This window comes from Hippocampus guttulatus, chromosome 12, assembly GCF_054856545.1.
Source record: "Hippocampus guttulatus isolate MCC_2025c chromosome 12, RoL_Hgut_1.0, whole genome shotgun sequence".
Classification (NCBI taxonomy): Eukaryota; Metazoa; Chordata; class Actinopteri; order Syngnathiformes; family Syngnathidae; genus Hippocampus; species Hippocampus guttulatus.
This window is the reverse complement of record NC_141272.1, coordinates 16,483,625-16,499,514: the sequence shown is the minus strand read 5'-3', so window position 1 is coordinate 16,499,514 and position 15,890 is coordinate 16,483,625. Positions and strand designations below refer to the sequence as shown.

The 15,890-nt window shown below is 40.2% G+C and overlaps 1 protein-coding gene across 1 annotated transcript; it reads left to right on the top strand.

Moving 5' to 3' along the window:
* The first annotated feature begins 1,291 nt into the window (after positions 1–1,291).
* LOC147197656 (solute carrier family 25 member 36-A) lies at positions 1,292–15,123 on the top strand. The gene is made up of 7 exons (XM_086125510.1): positions 1,292–1,714; positions 4,076–4,240; positions 5,498–5,575; positions 6,282–6,382; positions 10,908–10,974; positions 12,234–12,523; positions 12,849–15,123. Exons 1-7 carry the CDS (start codon positions 1,674–1,676, stop codon positions 13,040–13,042), a joined length of 936 nt encoding a protein of 311 aa, XP_085981636.1. The 5' UTR covers positions 1,292–1,673; the 3' UTR covers positions 13,043–15,123.
* Positions 15,124–15,890: the final 767 nt, after the last annotated feature.

Genomic DNA, 15,890 nt, shown 5'->3' with positions numbered 1-15,890 from the left:
GCTCAAGGACACTTCGATATGGTGACAAGGATTGAGGATCAAACTTACCTTTGCGGTGGGACAAAACCACTCTCCTGTTGATGTAAGCCACCACTGTTCACTGTTGTTGTCCTGAGCCCAAAGTATTCCCAGTGCTCCACTTTTTCCACGTTAAAACCTTTTCCAGTTTTTTTCTTCCCAAATGCATTCAAACGTAAAGAAAATAAGAAATCATATATGGACACAAAAACATTCAGAGCCTTTCCCACAAAGCTCGAAATTGAGATCAATTGCATTATGTTTACACTGATGATCCTTGAGAAGCTCCTGGAGCTTAACCAGAATCCACGAGTGGTAAACTCAGTTGATTGGACATTAGTTGGAAAAGCACACACAGAGACCGTGCATGTCAGAGCACAAAGCATGAAGTCAAAGGAATTATCTGTAGACCTCTAAGACAAAATTGTGGGAAAGGGTACAGAAAAAAATTGTGCTCGAATGAGCATAGTGGCTTCAATCATCTGTAATAGGAAGCTCTGACTCTTCCTAGATCTGGCCACTCATCTAAACTGAGGAATCAGGAGGAGAAGGCCCTAAATCAGGGAGGAGACCAAGGACCTTTCAAAACTCCAGCAGTCCTCTGTTAAGCGGTGTTGAAAATGGTTGGAAATGGGTGGGACGTAAATTGTCCTCCAAATCTGGAATGACCCTCAGTGTTGGCCCTGGGAACATGCCAACATCCTGAACATCCAGTAATAAAAAGCACATTTTATTTTTATTTATGTATCGCACTGGCCAGAGTGAAGATGTTTTTGCTCGTCATAATATGACCTCAGATTTTCACTATTCTGCACAATATTCATCATTAACTGAGTGAATCTCACTACGTAACTAAAGGCTATATACAGTGATATTGCCCCCTGAACAAGGCAGTTATACACGCATAAGTTACAATGACAATTTGTCTGTCTCGAAAAGACATAGTTACTGATAGTGTGTAGTGGTACACTCGTCTGACTTGCGTGAGGGCAGCCTCCCACTCGGTGACGGTGTGAATGGTTGTCTGTCTGTGTGCCCTGCGACTGATTGGCGACCAGTTCACGGCGTAGTCCCCCTTCCGCCCGAACTCAGCTGGGATCGGTCCCAGTAACAACAGCCGTGAAAGAACAGACTTTGGCATCTTTCCAGTTGATCATCTTTGCCCTACAAAATAAAAGAAAAAAATACAGTATCACATTCGGGAGGATGGGAGGGGCTACGAAAGTCCTAAACCAATCAGCGCTTTTGTATTGGCTTCCCATTCAACGTGAAGCAGTACACTTCGTCCACGGCTGTCAGTCCGGACGCACTGTGTCCATCGGTGGCTGTCCCGCGCGAGCGGTTAGAACTAACCATAAACACTGTTCGCAAGTCCCATATATAATGAAGAATTTTACAGTTTGTAAAGGTGGCGGCGCAGACCTCTCGCTCTGACATCGATTTTGACACCGGAAGAGTGCTCGCCTTGCAAGCAAGCTAGCAAGGGTAGCCATTGCATGCCGTCGTTTTTCCTCCACCGCTGACCTCACAACTACACACCGTAACAGAGGTGCAGAGAGTATTGGTAGCGGGGCTTCTGTTGGCCCCTCTCTTCAGCCCGGCTCCAGTTGTCTCCCGCGTGGTTGCCCGTTGACGGTTCCCGAATATGAGACACAATGAGTCAAAGAGATACCCTAGTTCATCTGTTTGCAGGAGGGTGAGTAGACTGTATTCTCATGCCATCTACAGCGAGTGCTATCGCTAGCTCTACGCCATCGTCTGTCGTCGCTTGTCCTTGGAGACCCAAATTAGTTCGACGATTGTTTTGATGTGCTTCACTTGCCTTGTGGTGTTCTGTTTACCGTATGTTAACTTGCTTCTCTCGGCCATGCATTTTGCATCAAGCTAACAGCCAAGTGAAAGCCTAAAATTTCAATGACAGTTCAATGTTTCGGTGTAATGTCAGGTTGAAGTGGACGTCTGAGGTAGGGCACCCGAGCGGATCGTTTCAAATCGTACGTAGTCTTCGTCTGTTTGTTGCGTGTGCAAAAGTGCAAAAAAGTACGTAGCGTAGGTATGCGACTGAAGTAACACGTTACGTCACGCAGTTTTTTTGTCAAAGTGAAACTAACAAACGCCGAATACGATAGTTATGTCGTATTTCTTAAAAATGCACCATTTCTTAAAAATCAAGGTCATGACTATGCGTTCGTGTGCACTACCGTATATTACAACCGTGCGTTTTGTTCAATGTCGAGATCATCATGACGTTACCGTTGTACATAAAAATCATTTGCCGATCCTCTCTATCAATGTGCTGCTTTCTCTGAGCCTTGTACAGTCACCCACTACCAGAGCAATCCCAAACTCCGTCCAACCTTGTTGACAACTCTTATCTTTCGTGTTGAAAACGACCCTGTCACTAAAGATAACCGCACGTTCTCTATTATGGTATGACCTGACCCAGTAGTCTGTGTTAAATTTGCGTTGTATTCTTTTCAGATATTTTGCTCGGCCAAAACAAAAACACAAAAAACCCTAACCTTTTTTTCTTTTAGGTCACAAAACATAATTTCCAATTATTAAATAAATTCCATTCCCTTTATTAATAGGAGCAAATTACTTAACTTGTATGTCCAAAACAGGCTTTTACATTTGTATCCACCCGCTTTACCTTGTTGCTTAAGCAACCTCATCAAGCCGTGGTGTCAAAACATTTACTATAATCTATAACAAATTCATTACTTATATGTTTCACAAATTAAGATTAATATGAACATAACGTACATGTACCAACAAAACATGACCTGAATATAATAATAGTTGCTTCTTCCATACAAAAAGTAGTAAATGAGCAGAAAGGTACCAGCGTATTGAATTTCCAGTGTGTACTTGACTCAATTTTCAAACTTGTCAATGAGAAAAGACAAAAGATATCTGCTTCAGTTGTCACTTTGCTGAATCTATTATACCACCATTTGATTGACTGTGACACTGAATAGAAGCTTGTTGTTATTTCCCCAGCAACACAAAGTAGTCTGATTCTCTCGCCTGGGCGAGCCAACATGCTGCAGATTGTTAGAATTCCACCAAGACACTGGTAACATTATGAAACGTAAATGTGTTCTGTGATTGGCGATCATCCAGTCCAGGTTGTACCCTGCCTATTGCCTAAAGTCAGCTGGGATAGGCTGTCACTAATCAATATTTATAGTGTAGATTATTCTATAAACGATTTCATCAATTAAGTGAATAACCGAGTAAAAATATATAAATGTCAGTATTTTTATTCAGATTACTTTTTATGAATCAGTGATTGTTGTTTATGTGGGATTGTTTAATGATTCAACACAACCAAATTAAACAACAATTCAGCAATTTTACATGAGAGGGAGCAACATTGTACTCACCGATTTTGAAACCGAGAGCTATTTCTTTGAGAGAGTTTTTTCTTTTAATACCTTTATACATTGTATACCTTTGTGACTACTTTAGGTTTAGCTACCTGTCAATTGCAGGCTATTTATACTATGGCTGAAATAACTGTTATTTTTTGTAATAGATTACATTGATATTAATATTCTTCCAAAATTTGATCATGTGATTTATTTACTGGTTCGGTCTGTAACATGTCAAAATGTAGGCCAACATGTTGAGCATTGTTTTCTAAAGTTAAAGCAGTTTTTTGCAAAGGGATGTATGGACGAACAATATACAGTAGGTCTGCTTTTATGAAAGACTACAGAAATCAGAGAATATTTACTGTTGGGATGCTGAAATCTGAGGATTATGACCATTAACGTTAAACATTGTCTCTAAAAGATTATTTGATTATCAAAATAATTGTCAATTAAATGGATGATGGATTCATTGTCAGTTAATTTGTGAATTTTGACACATCTAGCTGCACCTCAACGCTGACCTGAAAGAAGTCCTGCAGAATTGATGCTTGCTATTTCCATGATCATCTCAATGGTCACTGAAAAGGGTTACTGTCAAATCTAGTGAGACCACATCTAGTTATAAGTAAGTACCTAATTCAAAATCTTTTTCTTTTTTGCCTGTTATTTCTTACCAGATGTGGTGGCACAGTAGGTGCCATATTGACTTGCCCACTGGAAGTAGTGAAGACGCGTCTGCAGTCATCATCCATCAGTCTCTATGTTTCTGAGGTTCAGCTGAGTACCGTGAATGGGCCCAGTGTGGCCCGGATGTCTCCACCAGGTCCCCTGCACTGCCTCAAGTGAGTCTTCAATAATATGTCTGCTGGATGTTGCATTTATGTATGGGTCAATCCATCTGGCATTGGTGAGTTGAGTCAATAATGCACATCCTTTCTGTATTCCTGTCTGTCAAGAGCTTGACAGACAGATCAACAAGTCCAATAGCACCCTTTTTTGTAAACATTTCGAACTGCGTGTTTGATTTTTTTGAATACTGGCCTTGGTGATATAGGAAAATAACTTGTTTCACAATATGACAAAAACATATAAAGTATGTTTTCAGTTATTCAATTCAATATTATGTAGCATGCTATAGAGCTTTGACTCACATCCAAAATTGTGTCACAGTCACTTGTCCTGCTTTTTTTTTCTTTTCTTGACGTGAAAGGATTCAAAGTTGTTTTGCGCGACTGAAGAATTATGATGATGGTTTTTGGTGCAAAATCCAACAGACTACAAAGGAGCTAGCTTTGTAACCCCCGGCAACTGCGCTGCCAACCCCCTGCCTGCATATGTAAACATTGCATAATTTTTTTTTGTAAATTTTATTTGGCAAGCCATGTTGTGTTCCTGAAACAAATTATATGCGGACCTGGCCGCCAAGAAAATTGTGGAATTATTTGTACCGGTACTTTGTGCTGTAGCCATGGTTTCTGATGCGGTTTTACGGGGACAATGTTGACAGACGAATTGTCTTATCGCCAGAGTGGCGAATATTGCATATATTAACCATGCCACTTCAGATTTCAACCTGCCATTATTGGGGATGTGGTGAACGAGCAGCGCAAACCCTGCATCCATTTTCTGGAATTGCTTATCCTTAATATTGATATACTTTTAATCGTCGAGGCTACTCCTCCCGGCTGACGAACAGACCATTTCCTGTTTAGCTGTGTGTGTGTGTGTGGGCGGGGGCATGATTTTGTATAAATTTTCTCTGCAGACGCCTATTGAATTGCTTGCTATTTTGCTGATCAAAGTTGGATACGCTCTGAGATAGGCTCCAGCAACCCCAAGTGACCCTACCCTGTTCAGAAGAAGCAGTGTTTTAAAATGAATGGATAGTTCCTTAAAGAATGACGAGTGCACACTTCGGTAGTGAAAAGTTTCTTCATAGCAAGCTATTTGTTACAGTTTGACAGCAATGCATGGTGATACGTCTCTATCGTTGGCAAAAGTCCATAGTTTGACGAGGCCAATTGATATGTTTTACATGAAGCAAAAGTTGACTTCCTGACGCCTTTCTTTTTTTTTTTCTATGTTCATGTTATTTTCAGATTAATATTAGAGAAGGAAGGACCCCGCTCACTCTTCAGAGGCTTGGGACCAAACCTGGTGGGTGTGGCACCGTCCAGGTCAGTTGATAACAATGTATCTTTTTTTTTCCTCACATGAGCAGCGAGGGGTGGGAACTTTGAGCCAGTGATTATCGATGAGATTAGCACTCTTGACTCCACGCTTATGTTTTGTTTTCCTCCCTACCAAAGCGGTGGCTTGAGATACGAGTTTAATTGCTTGCAGAAGCCAGTCTTTACAGCGGGGAATGTTCTGCCAATAACTCCATTGGGATTCATCTGAACTTATTTTTATTGGACTGAACAGTAGTTGTTATCTTATGGCTTTTTTTTTGTCTGGAGTGTGCTACAACAACAAACAGCGAGTCAAGTTTAGCGGTAAAAGGTGCGAAGGTCTCATTGAGTATCACCGGCGACAGTTTACTTTTGTACTTAAGCCGACTCGCCACCCAATGTTGAAACTAGCTGGTTCAGTAGATTAAAGTTATATGCGCAAGTAGGGAGTTTCACTTGAGTAAATGGATGCAATGGTATCGGATCTGCGGCAGGTGAAAATAGATGTTAACGGGTATGACAATACGAGTAAGAATGTCGGCACTTATACCTGCAGGGTAAATTGAGGCATATTTGTCAATGTGTTATGCATCTGTTGGAGGCACATTCTTGGATGAGACTAAGACAGTTTACATAATACAACGGCATAAAACAAATTGTTTGACTTGCTCGTGATTTCAGATGTACTTACCTTTTTGTTTTGTGTCAACAGAGCCATCTACTTCGCTGCTTACTCCACAGCCAAAGAGAAATTGAACAATGTGCTGGAACCTGACTCCACACAGGTTCACATGGTATCAGCTGGAATGGCAGGTACATGCGTAGCTCCCTTATTCCATCCTTTTCATGTGCTTCAACCCAGCGACCTTTTCTAGACTTCTGTAAAACGCATGAAAAATGAACCGCAGAGAAATTCCGACCCTACTGGTACCATGTGAGTTAGGTCAGAAAACTAGTCAAGATTAGGCGCACGGAGTTGCCAAATGTTACGGGTTGTCAATATTTTGGGACGGAAATCAATGAGTGCTTACTTGTTACTGTCAAACCCTTCTACAACGAAACCTACATGGGTGAAAATACCCCCTAGTGTGAAAAATCTTCATGCATGAAAGCCATTCCCACTTTTCTGCTCCCCCAATAATGAAAAGTTCCCCTGTTGCGTAATATGAAATATTTTTCTCTGCCCTTGCCTCGCAACGAGGTTCACTACAATGAAAACAAGCCTTCCGCTCAAGTCTAATCCGACCTCAGCCTGCCGCAGCGACTCCGACTGCTTCGCTCCAAAACGGCAACAGCAACCACCATACTGGTTTACACATGGGCAGTAGTACAGGAGGTATTTGTTATTGTTAGGTTCAGACGCAGCCCGAACGTTGCAGTGCTAAAATGGCTACAAAACAGACCTTTGCAGACCAAGGAGTGAAGAAAAGAAAAGCTTTAACGATTGAAGACAGGATAAAAGTAATAAAAATGAAAGATGGAGGAATCAAAGTAAAAGCCATTGTGCAAGAAATTGATGGAAGTGAAAGTGAATGTTGATCGTAAAATTTGCAATTTCTTTCCCGTGTTTTTCTTTCTACTATATGAAGTGTCAAATAAGTGTATACTCATATTTATGCACTATTGGAATAAAAATAGAGTACACATAAATGTTGTGTGTGTGTGTGTGTGTGTGTGTGTGTTTACATCTGAGATAAAATTTGCTTTCGTGAAAAGTCTCTTGCTGCAAACATGATTTCGTTGTAGAGGAGTTTCACTGTAGTTGAAACACTGATTGTCACGAACATTTAATTTGCTCATCTGCTTCATCCTGTACATCTGCAACCTGTCTCAGATGCACTGTCTCCAGTGAGATTGTCAAAAGGCCACAAAGTCATTTATGGTTCACCAAAGATGATGATGGCCTATGTTTATTCGGTTTTGTTTATGTTTACTTTTATCCTATACTTGGATGAATAAATCAAGTGTGTGTACAGTATTTAAAATGTGTTCAAAGATATCAACCACATTCTTTTTTCCGGCTTCAAATCGTTAAATCATGTTTTTGGGGTTTGGTGTCATGACACTATTCATGTAGTGCGGAGGTGTGGTAGTCCTGCAGCCTTTCATGTTATTAAATGAACTCTTACATTATTCTAACTAACGTTGTATAGCATCATATTGTGTGAAATGTTGCAGATCTATTGCAGCCTGGTCATCCTGGAGGGGGGATTCTCCCATGTACGGCCCCTTCTCAAGGTTTCTCATGTTTGCCCAGATGGGTCTTTTTTTTCCCATTGCCCTCCTCGGAATTAAGATCAGGGGATCTCATTAATATTTGCCAAATGTGGGCATGTGAAGCCATTAGACTCTTTTGTCATTCGAGGCTGTATAAATAAATTTGACTTGATGACTTGAAAACAAATGAGCCAAAAAGAATGAAGTAAAAAGAAATATGTCCAACATTTTACAAGTCATAAAGTATAAATATTACCAACAGTAAACAACGAGAATTACAAAATACAAACTGCCAAGGAAAGTTATTTGCAATGACCTGCACAAGGTCCGAACTTAAACAGTCATGTATAATAATAAGAGACGGAAGATAAATATTGTATTTGTATTTTTGTTTGTTCCTTATGCAGTTGCTGGAAAAGGAAAAGCAGGAAAAGCCTGGTGGCCTGCCAGCCCTGTAAAGTACTGTGGGAAACAAGTGATGAGTTTGTCTCTTGAAATGTTTCTCCAACAGTAAGTCTTGAAGGAGTTCCCAGAGCTCTTGAGCACTTGTTGGCTGCTTTGCCTTCATTCTGCGGTCCAACTCATCCCAAGTCAATTCACTTGGGCTTCGCTCAGGCCATTGCAGAGGCCATGCCCTCAGACAAAGCACTCCATCACCCTCTTTTTTGGTCAAATAGCTCCTATGTAACCTGAAGGTGTGTTTAGCATCGTTGTCCCGTTGAAAGACAAATGATGGACTCGCAAAGCAGATGGGATGGCATGTTGCTGCAGAATGCTGTGGTAGCAATGCTGGCTAGAAGTTTCATATGAAAAGAAACTTTCAGCATGACAATTGACCCAAAACGCACATCCAATTCTTCCAAAGAATGGCATCATGAAGGTTTCTTCACAGCCCAGTCAAAAAACAGACTTCAATCCAATCAAACAAGACGGAGCAAATATTGAGACGTTAAAATATGCTGAACTCATAGACTCCTGCCAAAAAAGACAACAACAACAAGAACAACAATGCTGCAATAATTTATTAGTTTAAAACTGTGCATGCAGACCATGCAAATCACTTAGGTTTATGAATATGTGTATTCACACAGATGTCGTCGTCGCGATGCAGTGTTCTGAACACAAATACCCCACTCGGTTTCTAATGTAGAAGCAATAGTAAGAAATTGCTGAGTGCAAATGCTCATTTGAAAGATTGTAACGCTGTGTGGATAGATGTGCAGTTGCCTGTGCACATTGTCTTACTAAGTTCAAGTTTGGCAGGGTGTGATGAAAAGTACAGTATGTGCTGTGCTGCATTCAGCAGGTACCATGGCTGAGCAGCTGCAATAAAATAGTGCCGCTTTTTGTGTTGGGTTTGAGTCAGGGGAAGAGTTTTGCACGACAATCGAAACTGTTCTTTGGCGACCCCCATTGTCATGTTGTCATGACCTGTTTCTTAGAATTGTGCCTCATACAACAGAACATGTCAAAAGTCCCTTTTCCAGTACGCTACATGGTTTTACTGTGGCACAGGAAGTGCTAAATAAGAGATCTTTGTACACATTATACACTTCATTATTATTACCATATATGACCTACTGTGTGGAAATATGGGGAAATGCCTGCAAAACAAACACACTCCCTATTCTCAACCTACAAAAAAAAGCAATTCGAATTATTAATAGATCAAAATATACGGAACCCACAAATCCACTATTTATCAAATTAAATACGATGAAATTTTATGACCTGGTTGACTTTAAAATCGCCCAATTAATGTACAAAGCACACAATAACCTGCTCTGCCAAAACATTCAGAAGTTTTTCGAAATTCGAGAAAGCAGCTATGATTTAAGAGGTACCAACTTATTCAAAAAACTCAAAACAAGAACAAACATCAAGCAAAGAAGTGTATCTATCAAAGGCGTTAATCTGTGGAATAATCTCGAAACGGACCTGAAAATGAGTAAATCGCTTGCTGAGTTCAAAAACAAATTCAAAAAAATAGTACAAACAACCTACATCAATCAGAGTTAAAATGATAAATTCAAAACATTAAATATAATGATAAATCAGAACTAAGTTGATAAATAGAGAAAGGTATATAAATATCCATTATGAATACAAGAGAAAATTGACACAAGAGTGTCAGGGTGTGGAAGTATATAATCCCGATACAAACCAAAAGTTGTAAAAATATCACGGTTAAGGGTAAAGTATGAGCCTTAATGGAGACTTCTTTCTTCTTACTTTTTTCTTTTCTGATTGATATAAAAATGATTTATTAGATACAATCACATAACGGGGTAGGACTAGATAAGTTTTTTACTTCTTCCTACTCCCTTGAACATAATAACTGTGTTGTATGAAGATTGATTTCTTTCTTTTTTTATCTACCTTATTTTCTGTCAAATTATTACTGTATATATGTTTTATGTTCAATAAACAAACCAAACCAAACCAAACCAAACCAAACATACTGTATGTCAAGAAGCGTTTATCTAGCCCTGTGCAGCTTTGATCCAGCTGGGAAGGCACATCACTACCAATGTGGGTCATTCATGTTGCCGGAGCTCCAGTCTGAATGTCAAGTGTCAGCGTAAAGCTAAATCTCACAGGTACACGACCGTGTCATTTTTAGCACAGCGTGACTCAGAACGTTGCGGTCAAGGTCGGCATTAGTCACATTGACTTAGTTATTGGGCAACTGCAATGAGAGCCGAGTGGGCTGCAGTGACTGGTGACAGAAAGGGTGATGTCCATCCATCATTTTCGATACCACTTGTCCTCTTTAGGGTTGCGGGTGAGCCGGAACCTATGCCAGCTGACTTGGGCCTGAGGCAGGTTACACCCTGGCCTGGACTGGCTGTCAGTCAATTGCACAAGGGTGATTTTAACAACTGCCGGTATTTATTTTTGTCTGTGAAATGAAGCCAAGTGCCTATCCAGTGGCGCCACAGAGTCTTTTGTCACGTTTCTGTCAAAGTGTCTTCCTTTGCTAATGCTGGTTTTCACATTTGTTAAAAATTACTGTCATCATAAAAGTGGTCTTCTGGCAGTTTATTTGGTCACTAGCTGCAAATGAGTCTGATAGCTCCCTTATTTCTAAAGCTTATTTTTTTTTTTTACCTTTCTGTAGGTTTTACAGCCATTACAGCAACCAATCCAATATGGCTTATAAAGACTCGTCTCCAGCTGGATGCCAGGTGAAATGTCAACATCATGATATTATCGTACTTCTTTTTTTATCTGGTGCAGAAAACAAAAAAACAAAACAAAACAGATGGCTTTTTATCAGAAACATCATCGATCACAGAATTCAAAAGGAAGACAATAAAATGCATTTAGAGTACTCAACATTAGGGCTGTCCCGATAAAAGTTTTCACCTCCGATGCGGATCTTACAGCCTCGAGTACTATACGATATCAACAGGAATGATACATCCTTATATTTATTATTATACAATACAATACATGCTGATTTATATAGCGCTTTCACAACAGCGGCAGCTGTAACAAAGCGCTTAACAAAACAGTTAACATAAAGTAAAATAATAAACACAACACATAACATATGCTCAAAATGTGCACACGTCGGCTACATGTTTCAAAGTCAACAAGTATGTAGCATCCATTGACGAAAAAAGAGATTGGTTCACTTCTCCTGTCCCATGGAATTTAGTATGACATGTTCGAAAAGACTTGGATCAAGTGAAGATACTCAAAACCAAGAACAGCAGTCAGCAACAGTAGCTGTGAGGAAACATGACCCATTTATTCCAAAGATTTAGTCACATAAATTCAACCTCACACATGACAATGTACTTAATTGCAATAAAATTAATGCAAAATAAATTTAAGGACTATGAGAAATAACTGTAAATAAGTCAATAAAAACAAAGAAAAATCTTTGAAGCATAAAAAAAAACAATTCAAGTTTAATTCACAACATTCAGAGTCAATTTTTGCAATCTGTATAAGGTGGGAACAACAGAAGGCGGGACAAAAAAAAAAACAATATTGGAGATTCTGGATGTAGACCAGAAGTCTAATACTGTTTTGTTGTTTTTTTTTTTTTTTCCTTCTGATATCGGATCAATATCGGATTTGGACACCCCTACTCAACATACCGTATATCCTGTAAATGAGTAAACCCCCTTTGTGAAGTTTTTGTTTTTAGTCATAATACATTTTGCACAGAACTCACACACCACTTTCAAAGTATTAAAATTTGTCTCACCTGTCGTTAAACCCTTGGAAATTTTTCATTTGAACTTTGAAAATTTGGCATAGCCATAAGGTCAATGTGCACTCATTTTTACACCATTGAGGAAAAAGTAATATATGTGCATTGCAGTCAAATGCGCCGGATTAGCGTGAGAATTTTTAGTTTTGGAAATGATGTAGAATATTTTTTGGAGAGAGAGAGAGAATTACATTTTTTTTTCTTTTTGATTTTTTCCAGAAATCGAGGGGAGCGTCGGATGAGTGCGTTTGAATGTGTGCGGCGGGTGTATCAGTCGGATGGCCTCCGAGGCTTTTACAGGGGCATGTCAGCGTCTTACGCCGGCATCTCAGAGACTGTGATCCACTTTGTTATCTATGAAAACATCAAACGGCGGCTCCTGGAGGCCAAAGCCCCCCAGAATGTGGACGAGCAAGAGGAGGTATCCAAGGACGCTTCAGACTTTGTGGGGATGATGCTTGCCGCCGCCACTTCCAAGACATGTGCCACATCCATTGCTTATCCTCATGGTGAGAGCGGGAGTTCGTATTCAAACAATATCCATCCATCCATCCATTTTCCGAACCGCTTGATCCTCACTAGGGTCGCGGGGGGTGCTGGAGCCTATCCCAGCTGTCTTCGGGCAGTAGGCGGGGGACACCCTGAATCGGTTGCCAGCCAATCGCAGGGCACACAGAGACGAACAACCATCCACGCTCACATTCACACCTCGGGACAATTTAGAGCGTTCAATCAGCCTGCCATGCATGTTTTTGGAATGTGGGAGGAAATATGACTCCGCTTATTTGTCTGTGAATTTTCTTTCATCTCTCTTCTGTGCTTCTACATTTGCAGAAGTGATCCGCACACGGCTACGTGAGGAGGGCAGCAAATATCGCTCCTTCTTCCAGACTTTAACAACAATTCCCAAAGAGGAGGGATTTCGCGCGCTGTACCGCGGCCTCACCACCCACTTGGTACGACAGATCCCCAACACCGCCATGATGATGTGCACCTACGAGATGGTGGTCTACATCCTGAACGGTTAACGTGTTCGCTCCTTGACTAGAACTCATCCTTGTATTCCAGCCCTTGTTCAGTGTTGAAAAGACGGGGGGTGGGGGGGGGGGGGACCCACCAAAGAAAAAAAAAGCAAGACCTTACTGAAAGCTGCAACAAAGGCTCACGAGATGATTGAGGCAGCATCGCGACAATGTCTTAGTGATGATTTTAAGTGGCATGTTTTCTTTGATCACAAAAGGCACAAGGAAGTTTGAATGATACCAATGGTGATTTTTGGGGGTCTTACAATTCTAACCAGCCCTCCCTCATCCATGACTATTGATACTACTCACACTGCCACAATACTAATTTTGAAAATTGTAGTTGCACTTCGAAGTAATACTGCTTACTGACTGACATTTTCATGTCCAGATGGCCGATCTGTTCTTTGTGCCGTCAAATTCAAAATGAAGCAATTTGGAGTAACGTGTAGTTGGAGAGGAATGTGCCTTGGGTAAAGCGGCACGACGTAAATTAGGATGCACATGTGCTTGTAGTTCACATTGTGAAATAATTTCATTGCACACAGGTATTGTGAAGGTTCGGGCCCTTTCGGAAACTTTGGTTTCGTTGTGAATATACATGAGCGTCGACTTGGATTTTGCAACCACCTGATCCCTCTTTCGCTTGCTCTTCATGCATTTCGAACTCTCTCATCCGCACATAATAGCAGAAGGAAACTCGCTCATTATGCTTGAATTAGAGTACATAACTAATAATATCCATCGCTATACTGTGTGTTTGAATCACCAAATGAAACCACATCACTTGGCCTGCTTTGTATTTGCTGGAATGTAAATATGCAGGTTTAAGGAAGTGAAACACTGACCCAGGTTTTTAAAAATAAATATTCATGAATTAACTAGTTTTAACAAATTGCAATGTTAATACGGCTGAAATAATATGATTCAATTTGTTTGACTGGTAAGGTAAATGAAACTGTCATTCATCTTTATTGGAGAGAGAGCATTTGCTCCCTTGTGAAAATTTGATTTTCCAACCTATATTCATGATGTCTCGCAATGTTTTTTTTTCTTTCTTGGATTTGCGTTCAATTTTTCCTCATTTTGAAAATCCAAACTCGTTGAGGACAATCCTGTCAGTTCTCGCCTGGAAATTTGAGGGTCAGTTAGTGTAGATGTGTTACAAAGTAATATAACTGTCTTAAGCGCACAATAATAAATACACATTATAATTGTTGAGCTGTCATTTTATACATTTTACTGATGTGAAGTCCATTGCTGATTATATAAAGTGTGTGTATGTGTGTGTATACAGTATATGTACGTGTGTGTGTGTATACAGTATATGTACGTGTGTGTGTATATATATATATATATATGTATATATATATATATATATATATAAAACAATATTTCTCACCTGTTAACAAAGATTTACTGTTGCCGTGTCAACTTTTGTCACCGGCTGTAGCCCTTGGCCTAAATTCACAATGCTCACAACCAGTAAATTGAATTGTCCATTTTTGCTGTGATTGGTCACCTTCATTGACCCATTCTCATGAACTAACCTCAGTGAAAGGGCAACATTGGCCTCCTCCTTGAAAGCATTTTGACAGGCACAAGGCAGTTGGGTGAGCGTGCTCAAAGCTGGTCAGTCAGACGAGACGATCTAATGTACGCAGGTTGGCTGAGTTAATTTTAACAAACCTTGAAAATGGTGGTTGGCTCACCCCCTCAAAAAAAGATGTTGAAAGCTCTCTGAAATTGACATGTCAAAGTGATATGCATTACCCAGTGTCACAAGGAATATAATCCTCTATCTTTCAAAGAAATTAACCAGAACTGGAAATATATTAATACGAGTATGCATCTTTTTCAACTACATTGTACAACGTGTCTGCCTGCTGTTCATGTAGTCTCCCATTCATTCACGTCATCGTTTTGCACCAATGTTTGCATCGTGCGCTTGTGAATGTATGTATTGTGTGTGCTTGCCTAAATGACAGTCTGATGTGATTCAGTCGTGTCCTGAGCGCAAGAGACGAGATATTACGTATGCACTCGAAATGCAGGTTTTTATCTTTTTAAATAAATGGTTGCCTTTTTCCTGCTGCCCTTTTTCCATGTTGTCGTTGATGAGCATACTGAAAGTGTGGCCCTGTCTATGCATTTTCATAACTTGTTTTGTTGAACAAGTGAGTCATTAAAGTGGAAAGAGTGCAAATACAAGCGTGGCCATGTTTTCACGGGGTCTAGTTTTGTAATGCGGCCTTTAGCCAGCAGGCGGTAGTAGTTGTCCAGTCTTGCTGCCTTTCGGATGTCTTTTCTCACGATGTCCAAGTCTTTTAGACCGGTGGTTCTGAACCTTGTTAGAAGTACCGAACCCAACCACTTCATATGCGCATCCACCGTACCCTTAGTGAAAAATAAAAACATGATTCAAGAAGTGTTCCTTCAGTTTTGCCGGTCCGAGATGAGAGTTGCTCAACTTGGCATGACAAATTATGCAGATCATGAAAGGGAGAAGTAGAAGAACAAAAAGTATATAAGTGAATATAAATTATGAAATATAAACATATTCGGAATGGCTGAGTGGGGGTGAGTACATTCAGGTCAGATCTGTCCATTCAATAGCCTGAGAGCAGTCGGCAGGAACGAGCAGTGGTACCGCTCCTTCTTGAAGTACTGTATACTGTAGTCAAAAATGTTTTTTCCAAGAACATGTTCTATGCTGCCCACTAGTTTAAACACGGCATTTTGATTAATACTGCATTCATGGGACTGAAACTGACATCACAGTTCCTGTGATTGGTCATTAGCTGAGCCCGTTTCAGTCAATAGCATCCATCCATATTCTGATCCGCTTTATCCT

Excerpts from the sequence above, each read along its gene's own strand:
- LOC147197656 (XM_086125510.1), top strand. The coding sequence starts at position 1,674 with ATGAGTCAAAGAGATACCCTAGTTCATCTGTTTGCAGGAGG. Across the intron at positions 5,576-6,281 it reads GTGGGTGTGGCACCGTCCAG|AGCCATCTACTTCGCTGCTT; the intron begins GTCAGTTGATAA and ends TTGTGTCAACAG. Across the intron at positions 10,975-12,233 it reads CGTCTCCAGCTGGATGCCAG|AAATCGAGGGGAGCGTCGGA; the intron begins GTGAAATGTCAA and ends GATTTTTTCCAG.